This window comes from Pleurodeles waltl, chromosome 6, assembly GCF_031143425.1.
Source record: "Pleurodeles waltl isolate 20211129_DDA chromosome 6, aPleWal1.hap1.20221129, whole genome shotgun sequence".
Lineage (NCBI taxonomy): Eukaryota > Metazoa > Chordata > Amphibia > Caudata > Salamandridae > Pleurodeles > Pleurodeles waltl.
This window is the reverse complement of record NC_090445.1, coordinates 1,525,821,180-1,525,833,406: the sequence shown is the minus strand read 5'-3', so window position 1 is coordinate 1,525,833,406 and position 12,227 is coordinate 1,525,821,180. Positions and strand designations below refer to the sequence as shown.

Genomic DNA, 12,227 nt, shown 5'->3' with positions numbered 1-12,227 from the left:
GAGAAAAGATGTAAAGTTAGTGAAGGGGGAGGAAATAGTATTACTGAAGGGAGCATGGGAAGTAATCAGTGAGGAAGGCACAGATATAAAGTAGTTCTGTCATGTACCGATTTAAAAACACCTGAAACAAATTATTCGTGTTTTGTCGAAGGTTTCTCAATTAATTTGGGACGAATGTGGTTGAAAAGTGCAGAACTGCACAAAGGTCTAAAATTGAAGTGTGAGAACAATACTTTTTAGATGAAACCAGGTTATGTTTTCATTTTAATTCCTGGGTCTCAACAAATTGTTGATTATTTATATGTAATCCTTCTGGAAAAGAATCATGGAGGAAAATGGGTGTTGGCACTAGTGGAACTGCAAAGGGATCTTCTTTAGACAGGATAGAATGCAATGATGGTGGTGTGATATATCTTGGTAGTGTGGTGAAGGAATACCTTTCTGGTCAAGGTGCAGGTTGAAAATGGAGATCATGAAATACTATGCTGTTAAATACCAATAGTGCAAACCAAAAGGCCCCTAAAGATCATATTTTCTGGGTAAGGAACTATTTTTATTTTTGTAAATATGAGAGTATTTATATTATCAGTTTTTCCTACAAGTGGGACTGACAGTAACTCTGCAATTATTTTTACACATTACTTCTTTTTATGTTTTAACTGAAGAGGGGCAAATTTACAACACAGCATGCAAATGAATAAGTCAACGTAAGTCTTTATTTGGCTGGGAGATGCCTGTGATTGCCTGTTTCAATATTTTAGGAAATAGTGAAAGTGATTTGTAATTATTCCCTTCTTCCCTGGCACATGTTGGAAACATGCTGTATGGTAAACAGGACTTTGAATGACCAATATTTCAAACTCCAGCTGACTTGTGCAGCTTTGAAAAATGAAACACCAATTAAATGTTAATACCATTTAGTAATCTGTAAAGACCATATGGAACTTATAATGCACAATGAACTGCCTAACAAACCAAGTTAAAGAGCATTTAGAATTCTTAATAGTGATTTAGGTTTTTTGTTGGTCACTCAGAATTCTGGTAGGTGGCTGAGAATAGGCCACTCATTCCGGGCAATCAGGTGCAAAACAAATTGGTCATTTGAACACACTGTTGGTTCAGAATACCAACTGAGCAAATAACTTGACTTGCAATCAGCACTGCAATACAGGTCAATAGAGGTTTTTCTTAAATGGCCAACTGGAATTTCGGATAGGAATGTCTGGAAACATTTCGAAGCTGGAAAGCACCTGGGTTCAAAAATATTCGGTTTAGTCGGATTTATTTTGAATACACACAACCCCGTTTTCCTTTTCTCCATTTATTTTTCTTTACAGGTGCTCAGCACCCAATGGAAAAACTAAAATAACACATTAGTGGATTTTGAGGAGTTGCTGCTCTCTGAACTCATCTCCTCGCCTGATCTACAATTCTTATTTGTTTCCACTCTTACTAGCATATTATTTCCGCCTTCCATCATGTCTCCAACCTACCCCATTCTTTAAGGGGCAGTGAGGAACATACATCTGAACCGTCTCTTCCACTAGTTGGAATTTCAGTTTGTCAATAAACCATCACTTTACATACCATAAAAGCAACTCGGTTTTTGGACTTCTAATTAAGACGCTAGCAATAGATTACCAGTGAAACAAAAAGGGACTTTTCAGTAGTTAATTAAAAATTCTAACTTAAACCTATAGGCATGATTACATACAATACAATGGTTGTTTTGAGTCCTTCCAAATTACTTTTTCCATGTCACAAATTCCTATTTACAGTACGCAACAGTTTGTCCTTTTTTTACTTTAGCCAACAAAGAAACAAAATGCTAGGCTGATTGACAACATGCACAAAGAAAAAATAAAAAAGGAGCTTCTTGGTTTCACTTTGGGCTTACAACCGATTACAGCAATGTGTCTTTCCTGTCCGCCATTATTTTCCCTTTACATTTTCCCTTTGTTTCTATTTTCCCTTAGTATTTATTTCTTATTTAAACTATGTTACTTTTAATCAATATTTTGCTACTTGTGATTTTCTCAACGAACATACAGGGCAATTTGTGATACATTTTAATTTTAGAACTTCACCTGGTGTGCTTTGACATAGAGAACACAACGTCAAGGCCCTGATATGTCTTCAAAGTGTTTTATCTGAACCACAATAATAAAGACATTTCTATCTTGTCGATTCTATAAACATCAAAAATGAATGTAGTAATTTTAGAAAAACAGGAATGAAACGTTAAGATGTTTGAGGAACCACCATTCAAAACAAAATTGCTTGGGTATGGCATAATATTAGAAAGCAAATTCGACTTTGTGTGTGTGGCACCCGTTTCCTACATACATTCTGAATGCATGCAATATCATTGTAGCGCCAAACACTGTACGAGGTACAACTTTATAATGGTGCCACAGCTGACATCCATTATACACCAAATCTGCTCATCTTTTAATATTGACTAAATCAGACATTTGTTGCTGATGCACCAGACTGCAAATTTTGCACCTGTACAAAAACCTAACAATGACTTTGCTCTGTGTTTGCTACTTTGTAAAAGTGATAACGCTCAATACTGTCAGCTGGCCTCTGCAAATAGTAGGAAAACATAAGAGTGTGACATAACTAGAAAACTTTATCTATTTTGTAGTTTTGATTAGATTGAGAGAAATAAATATATTACAACAATGCACGTCGCTGGGAAATAAAATTAATGTTGGCACTGATGCTTCAATGTCGAAAAATGTGGTTTGATTTGGCTGCGTGACACTCATCTCAGTACCAGCACCCAACAGTTGATCTATCCTCAAACTCCCCTTAACCATTTCAGCCACCCCGGGAATAAAATGCAATTTAAAAGAAATGTAACAACATACTTTACAGCAAAAATCTAAGTTTGATTTTGCCTCACTTCCTAGGATCGAGTGCTAAGCTTTTTTAGGCAGGAGGGAGCAGGATAACTGCCTAAATCAGTTAGCAATAAGTGTAATTCAAAATATCGATAGCATAATTTTACATAAAACAATAATAAAGCAGTATAAAGGGACAAGGTTCAGAAATAAAAATCCAAATCTTAAAAATACAAAGAAACTGTACATTTGGAAATCTGCATTGCACGGGTTCTCTTAGCATAAAATAATTTAAATACTTAAAAACACTTTCACCAACAAAAAAGGGGAAAAGGACGGCACAAAAAAAAACTACACAAATAAGAGTTCCAAACTACTGAAAGTAAGAAAAGTGCACAATGTATTTGCCCACTGAAGGAAGCTTCAGATGTTATCAGGTGTAGCCTTCCCTTCCTCTGTTGCATTTACCTGCCTGTTACTGTGACAAATAGGCTTTGAACCTCTTCATATGGACGATCTGTATTCTATGCTAAAATTATTCATTTGTTTGATGCATTCTATCCTACTAAGCTTCTTTAGTATTTTTCATTCTTGGCGGCAACAACCTACCACACCAGAGCTCTGCACTCTGCTCTAAGGAGCCATGTTCAGAGAAAATCATCTAAAGGTAGGACCTCCCTTTCTTTAAACAGGAAGGACTTCCTATTGGGGTGGAGCAGCATAGATTTTCAAACAAACACTCTAGGCCACACACTCAGGAAAATGGGCTGACCAACACTTTATACCTCTCTTCTGCCACATTTCAAAATTAATTCCACCTAAATTAAAATGGAAGCCAGCCTTCCATAATTCCAGATTCCAACATGTACTTGAGAGCATTTTTAAATACATTTTAACATTTAAAGACCCTTAATAAGAGTTTTAAGAGAAATTTCAAGCCAACAAAAATATCTGTCTGTAGTTCCCTTTTAAGCAATAGTACGTAATGTTTTCATGGCAAGAGGAGGTCCAATGAAATGTTTAAGGCACTTTCTTAGAAACAAGAACAGAGTTTCTAATCCCATTTTCTACATTCAACACACTAGGGTACCTAGGAAAAATCAATTTTCACTCTATGCTTCAGTTACCTTATGCGTGTAGCAGAATAAGTAAATTCTTGCATTTAGCACACCTTAGATTTAAATATAACCAAAGCACAGCCAGTGAAAGATCACTGCCTAAGATCCAAAAGTGTGTCTTATGAGGAAAGGGGAGTCAAACTCACAAATTCTGGTTGAAAATGTTTTGCCATAATTTTCACATAGAGAGCACCTTTTCCAGAATGTAATACACATTTATATTATTCAGAGATATCGCTAAAAACCCATCTTCAGGGTGTCACACAAATATGCATCCTCCAATCTTACCCTTCCCCCTTTCTTGCTTGAGGTGAATAAAGCAGAACCATTCCCAAAAGCATGTCTTGATCTGCAGAGCTCAAATTTTGGCCCTTCGTTTATCACCCATATATGTCATTTAATAGCCACTTCATGACAATCCATACAAAATCTCACCCAGTGGCCTGATTCTACACTGAGATATAAGGAGCTAGATATCGGTGCTGAGATTAGGGGAAGGCTTTCTACAGTGTCAAGGTTCTGCCTTTTCACCTTTAGTGCTATAGAAGTTACCCAAGGAGAGAACATGCACTTCAGTTCATGTCAGAATGCAGAAATAAAAACCAGATCCAATGGCACGTTCTAGGGCCTACCTGCCAACCACTAGCCAAACCTTCAATCCAAATACAACAATTACGTTTTCAGATGCTGCTTTAAAATCCTATGACAGCCTCAAGAGGGGAACCCAACTCCTCTGTACATTCTTAATATACATAAAAGGTTCATAAGTGTATCCTAGAACCTACCCACATGCAAGCTATACTCTTCATGAAGGACCTGTGACAGTCTGAGGTGCCAGCATCTATAGTACTACCGTGTGTCCTACTATGGGCCCATGTGCACTCCAGTTTGTGATACTCAAATCTACATGCACACACACAAACACACATATATGAGGAAAAAGAAGCTGAATTCTCTAGAACAGCAATAAAACTCTGCTGGTGACCGAAAGAGACTGGTCTTTTTCCAATGTTAAAATAATTCCATCTGCATCTCCGCAGACTTGCTTTCCTGTTCTTCACGGTGTAATATTTTAGAGGTGGAATAAATACCGCACTGGCCTGCCTACATTAGCCTAAGCTCACCACAACGGAGAGAAATGCCAGGGCTCTCACTGTACTGGTACAAAATGAAAGGTCAGACACAACCGTCTTAGCCGATAAAGAGATCAGCCATCCAAAGCAGGCTGTTGTGGCCCCTTCTCGCTCCTCCACCTATGTACCGGAGTGGCTAGGAGTCTTTAAAAAAACTGGAAACATCTTCCCATTTTAAACCCACAAAAACAAAGTGCTTTTAATTCCGTGTCCAGGACACTCAACACAATCACATAAAAAATAACAATACAAAGTATAATAAAAAAAGGTTAACAGCAGCTCCCAGGCACGTGGGAAGATGCCATTTGCACCCTCGCACACTGTACCTGCCACAACGGCACAGAAAGATTCCTTTGCCTGGAAGGTGCACCAGGGTTTGATTTAAGTGTTCGACTTCTATTGTTACAATAGTACTCTGAGCAATCCCATGCACCGAATATCAAACATAGTCTGAGGGAACTCTTTCCAACCACCACACACAATTTGACAATGCTCTGTTGACTTGTAGGGCTGGGTCATCTTTACACTGGTCCGAAATCAGCTTTGTTGAGCCCCTGACAGCAACATACATCTCCTATCGCTGAAGTGCTTCAAGATTTTGCTTTGTTATTTATGAAGCATCCTGTGACAAGACCTTCGAAAAGGGCAAGTCCATCTACTTTGGTTTCTATTTATAATGACATTTGAGGGTGGACAATAAAACCTTCCAAATAACTGAGTGGGCAAGTAAGCCCAAACGAAACTGTAAGCCATCTTAAGCTAAGTGGCCAATTTGTTTTAGGCCTACTAAAATTCTAAATTGATATGGAGGTTATTTTGATCTCTCTCAGCACAATTAATCATTTATTTGGATGATGATGCTTCTATAAAACTCAACTCCCAAACCTCAAATGGATGTTTGCTGCCGTGTCTCTCCAAAGGCATGGATGTTGTTGTGACAAGACTGAAAGAAGCCTTGATCACTCTCGTCTGTAACCCTGAGACACTAGCAGATGGGCGTCCCTGCTCCATTTTCAACAGAACCTAGTTCTTCCCACAGCTTGAGCATGAGTAGAATAAATTAAAAAGCAGCCTTGGTTCCCCCCTCTTTTCCCAACCTCATACTTGTGTTCACAGCCTAGGAGGAATACAAAACAGGACCCTCCGCAGGAGTCACCGGTAAGTTCAAAGGCAGGGTTAGCAGGACTTCCACCAATCCAGCATAAGAGGAGGGCATCTCTGTCCCTCTAACTCTCATCTATATTAAGGCTGATAAACTCCTGAATGCATTTCCTGTACTGGAGCTCAGTCGGGCTGTTGCTTGGATATTGACCTGGTTGTCCGAAAGGTCCATCTGCTTCTCGCATCTCTTCATTCATTCGAGCCAGACGAAGCCTAGAAGGAGAGAACAGGAATGCTTAAGATGAGAAGTGAAGGAAAAGTGTTTATCTGTGATGACATGCTGTGATCTGGGAGGCAAAATAATGAGAATATGTACAGTGATGTGACAATACTACTATTATTCTAACATTCATGGAACATAGGGGGTTATTCTAACTTTGGAGGAGGTGTTAATCCGTCCCAAAAGTGACGGAAAAGTGACGGATTTACCACCAGCCGTATTACGAGTCCATTATATCCTATGGAACTCGTAATACGGCTGGTGGTATATCCGTCACTTTACCGTCACTTTTGGGACGGATTAACACTCCTCCAAAGTTAGAATAACCCCCATAATCTTTAACTATAATCTGGACCGCTGGGGCATTAAATAAGAGGTGTACCTTGACTGCTACCCCTCCAGCTGTGTCAAGGCCAGTGGCTAATTCATAGCAACTACATACTTGATTATTTAGGAAGTGCCCTAAAGCTATGGTACTTAAACTCACTGGCGTTGTGAATACTCCACCAATTAATAGTCAATTCTAGGATCTTACTTAAAGCCACTGGCCTTGATGTAAATGCATTAACTGGAGAAACCCTAAAATTATTATATCAAAGGAAGCACTCTGGTTTACTAAACTGACGCCTGCTTGACTTCCGAAATTATAGTACCAATCTAAAGGAGACAGATGCATTACATTCCACTCCAATTCATATAGCCATCGATTGTGCACCAAAGACGTTTTTACAATAAGATGAATACATTTTTTAATTACGAAACTCAAAAATACAAATGCAAAAAGTGCAATTAATTTTTCCAACCATATACATTCACACCGGTTTTAGTTACTTCTCAATATAAGCAGGAAAATAAAATATTGAAATACAAATCTTTCAAATGCAAACAGGACGAAGATTATGCATTTTCCCATTTATGATCAAGCACATAAAATAATAATCAGAGTAAAAGATAAAAATGCAATTATATTACAATGTATAGATTGCTTCTAAAAGATAAATTGTTCGTTGGTTCTTCATAAAAGCATTTATTTCTGAAATTTGATAAGGCATTTCATATATAGGCCCTTATTTTGACATTGTAAAGAACTGCCTGAATGCGTATTTCAACCCAACAATAGGCTAGCCATCAACCCCACCCATGTCATCAGCGTTTTTTCCTCACATTTAAGGATCGCTGAATGCGTCTTTTTATACCCCCCCACCCCCACTGTGTTCACACACACTCTCAGGCCACACAAGAAACCACAAGATTGCTTTGGGCTTATCTCGCACTTGAACAGTGGACCCAAGGCATCCCTGGGGTTTCCCACTGGGTGAGTGGTTCCGATGCCCCACTAAAACCCTTCATTGGGACTGCTGGTGGCCCATTCATCAGGCCACCAGCAGTCCCAAGCAGGGCCGGCTTTAGGGCAGTGGGAGCAGTGCGATCGCACCAGGTGCTTACCTGGATTTGAGGGCACTGGCCTCAAGGGACCGCTGTGTGTATCGGCAAGCAGTCAGGTTGTGGGGACCTAGGTCACCCCTTTGCCACGCTCACTCCATGGTTGCCAAAGTTTGACCCACAGTTAGTTTATTTTTGCATGTTGTTCAAAATAAGACATTCTCTGCAGGTTTTAACATTTTAATTTAATTAGAGCACATCTGTAACTCTCCACATTTACATTACCTGACGTGTGCAAATACGTTGCTCGTTCTTATGTTTATTTTCAGGCTGCCTCTATTGAAACAGTTTGTGGGCCATGTGAAGATGGCAGGTTTCCCCGTGAGAAATGCACAAACAACATTTAACAAAATTAATAATGGTGTTGTATAATGGAGGGGTAGTCACAAAGGTGTTCTCAATTGTTTCTTGACTTGTTGCTGGAGAGTAAATAAAGGGATTTGAAGGGTTAAATATGTCTGTGACAAGAACCACCTCAGGTTTTCATGTGTTCAGACACAGCAACAGTTCCTGTCAAACTGTCACTCAGAATGCGCATGTTACATACGAGAGGAATAGTGCTGACATGGATGTCACCCATAGGTGGGACTCTAACAGGCTGAGTTGCAGAGCTATCTAACGCTGGCAGAAATGCATCCACTTGAGAATGCTCTTTAGTTATTCCCATCTAAGCGCATCCTTTTAAGACTGGTTGGTGGCCTGTAAACCCACCAAGGGGGCAGAGGCCCGAGCCCCAAACCACCTGGCAGTGGCTACCTGCCCAACTTGGAGATTCCTACCAGCTTAGAAGGGACTGTTTTGGCAAAAATGCTTAAGGCAACACAGCGGAAACACTTTTGTCAAATGTATAATGCTGGCTGGCCGACCAAGCTTGTACCCGATCAGTATTTTTGTGAATTTTCAGAAACAAATCCTTAAAGCAGGGTTTGTTTCTGAATTACAAAAAGGTCAATTCGTCTGTCTGTGTCCACCAAGCCTAGCATGGCTAGCCCAGGAAGAATAAATATATGTTGGAATGCCATTCAACAGGTAGCCTTGTGGCTAATGGGACAAAGAGTCACAGGTTTCTGATGGAGATAGCTGAGGCTTTGCTGATAGAAACCTAGCACTTTCCCCCATCTCTAAATATAGCAGGAGGTGCAGAGTTGTAATCTGTAAGTACAGGTCTACAGCAAGGATCCCATTCGGCCAAACACTTAGCGAGGTCCTAAATTTCTAATCTTTGTAGGATAGGTTAGTCAAATCATGCTGAATTATCATATCCAGTTACCATTTTAAAAATCTGGCCTGGATCCCCCGGCAAAGCCGAAGTGTTAACCTAATGTATTTAATGGCAAGTCTAAGAAAATATTGTAGCAGCTGTAAAATTCCAGAAAGTCCACAAATCTCACTATCTCTAGACATCTGCCACTGCAATTCCAAAAGTTGGCACAAATTTGTCTTTTATTCTTGTGCCATGACTGACACCATGAATTGCCCTGCTGCAATGAACATATATTTTGATTGTTCACGTTTCTTAATGAAAATGTCACTTACCCAGTGTACATCTGTTCGTGGCATCAGTCGCTGAGATTCACATGGTATGCATGAGCTCGCCATCTGGTGTTGGGTCGGAGTGTTACAAGTTGTTTTTCTTCGAAGAAGTGTTTTCGAGTCACGGGACCGAGTGACTCCACCTTCTGTGCTCATTGCGCATGGGCGTCGACTCCATCTTCGATTGTTTTCCCCGCAGAGGGTGAGGTAGGAGTTGTACTATAGTAATAGTGCCCGCGCAATGAAAAATGTAAGTATGTACCTATTAAAGGATTAAGTAATATATATACAAATGTACAAAATTGAAGGTAACTTCTGAACTGCTACAGGCTTCCGGGGAGGTGGGTGGGTCCATGTGAATCTCAGCGACTGATGCCACGAACAGATGTACACTGGGTAAGTGACATTTTCAGTTCGATGGCATCTGTCGCTGTAGATACACATGGTATGCATAGACTAGTAAGCAGTTAGTTCCCCATAAGCGGTGGTTTAGCCTGTAGGAGTAGAAGTTGTCTGAAATAGAGTTCTTAATACAGCTTGACCTACTGTAGCTTGTTGTGCGGATAGCACATCTATACAGTAGTGTTTGGTGAATGTGTGAGGCGTAGACCAAGTGGCTGCCTTACATATTTCTTGCATTGGGATGTTTCCTAAAAAGGCCATTGAAGCACCTTTTTTCCTTGTTGAATGTGCCCTGGGAGTAATGGGCAGTTGTCTTTTTGCTTTAAGGTAGCAGATTTGGATGCATTTAACTATCCATCTGGCTATACCTTGTTTTGATATTGGGTTACCTGCATGAGGTTTTTGGAATGCAATAAATAGCTGTTTAGTTTTTCTGATGTTCTTCGTTCTGTCAATGTAGTACATTAATGCTCTTTTGACATCTAATGTATGTAGTGCTCTTTCAGCCACAGAATCTGGCTGTGGGAAGAATACTGGTAATTCTACCGTTTGATTTAGATGGAATGGAGAAATAACTTTTGGTAAAAATTTTGGATTAGGTCGTAGGACGACCTTATTTTTATGTATTTGTATAAAAGGCTCTTGTGTTGTGAACGCTTGAATTTCACTTACTCTTCTTAGAGATGTAATGGCGATGAGAAAGGCAACTTTCCAGGTGAGGAATTGTATTCCGCAAGAGTGCATGGGTTCGAAGGGTGGGCCCATGAGTCTTGTTAGAACCACGTTTAGGTTCCATGAAGGAACAGGTGGTGTTCTTGGTGGTATAATTCTTTTAAGCCCTTCTATGAATGCTTTGATAACTGGTATCCTATACAAGGAAGTTGAATATGTAGTTTGCAGGTATGCAGATATTGCTGCAAGGTGTATTTTAATAGAAGAGAAGGCTAGCTTTGCTTTTTGTAAATGGAGCAAGTAATCTACTATATGTTTTGGAGTTGCCTCTAGTGGTTGTATCTGATTATGATGGCAGTAACAAACAAATCTTTTCCACTTACTTGCGTAGCAGTGTCTAGTGGATGGCCTTCTGGCCTGCTTTATGACTTCCATACACTCTTGGCTAAGTTGTAAGTGTCCGAATTCTAGGATTTCAGGAGCCAGATTGCTAGATTCAGCGATGCTGGGTCCGGGTGTCTGATCTGTTGGTTGTGTTGCGTTAACAGATCTGGTTTGTTGGGCAGTTTGATGTGTGGTACTACAGACAGATCTAGCAGTGTTGTGTACCAGGGTTGTCTTGCCCACGTTGGTGCTATTAAAATGAGTTTGAGTTTGTTTTGACTCAATTTGTTTACTAGGTAAGGAAGGAGAGGGAGAGGAGGAAAAGCGTAAGCAAATATTCCTGACCAGTTCATCCATAGGGCATTGCCTTGGGATTGCTTGTGTGGGTATCTGGACGCGAAGTTTTGGCATTTTGCGTTCTCTTTTGTTGCAAATAAGTCTATTTGTGGTGTTCCCCAGAGTGTGAAGTAGGTGTTCAGAATTTGTGGGTGGATTTCCCATTCGTGGACTTGCTGGTGATCTCGAGAGAGATTGTCTGCCAGCTGATTCTGGATCCCCGGAATAAACTGTGCTATTAGACCAATTTGATGGTGGATTGCCCACTTCCATATTTTTTGAGCTAACAAGCTTAACTGCGTTGAATGTGTTCCTCCTTGTTTGTTTAGATAATACATCGTTGTCATGTTGTCTGTTTTGACAAGGATGTATTTGTGGGTTATGATTGGTTGGAAAGCTTTTAGTGCTTGAAAAACTGCTAATAATTCTAGATGATTTATATGCAGTTTTGTTTGATGTATGTTCCATTGTCCTCTTATGTTGTGTTGATTGAGATGTGCTCCCCACCCTGTCATGGAAGCATCTGTTGTTATTACGTACTGTGGCACTGGGTCTTGGAAAGGCCGCCCTATGTTTAAATTTATACTGTTCCACCATAGAAGCGATAGGTAAGTTTGGCGGTCTAGCAACACCAGATCTAGAAGGTGACCCTGTGCTTGAGACCACTGTGAGGCTAGGCACTGTTGTAAGGGCCTCATGTGCAGTCTTGCGTTTGGGACAATGGCTATGCATGAGGACATCATGCCTAGGAGCTGTAGTATTGTTCTTGCTTGTATTGTTTGGTTTGGAGACATGTGTTGAATGACCCTGTTGAAATTGTGGATCCTTTGTGGAGTTGGCGTTGCTACTCCTTTTGTCGTGTCTATTATGGCTCCTAGATATTGCTGTACTTTGCTTGGCAGAATGTTTGATTTTGCAAAGTTGACGGTGAACCCTAAATTGTAGAGGGTTTGTATGACTTGATTTGTGTGGTTTG

At 40.1% G+C, this 12,227-nt stretch overlaps 1 protein-coding gene across 1 annotated transcript in view; it reads right to left on the bottom strand.

Moving 5' to 3' along the window:
- Positions 1-12,227, bottom strand: part of ACAP3 (ArfGAP with coiled-coil, ankyrin repeat and PH domains 3) — a 308,590-nt gene that overhangs the window by 13,272 nt on the left and 283,091 nt on the right. The window contains exon 25 of the mRNA XM_069241084.1: positions 6,413-6,474. Coding sequence (XP_069097185.1) covers positions 6,413-6,474 — 62 coding nt within the window. The remainder of the gene's footprint in view (positions 1-6,412; positions 6,475-12,227) is intronic.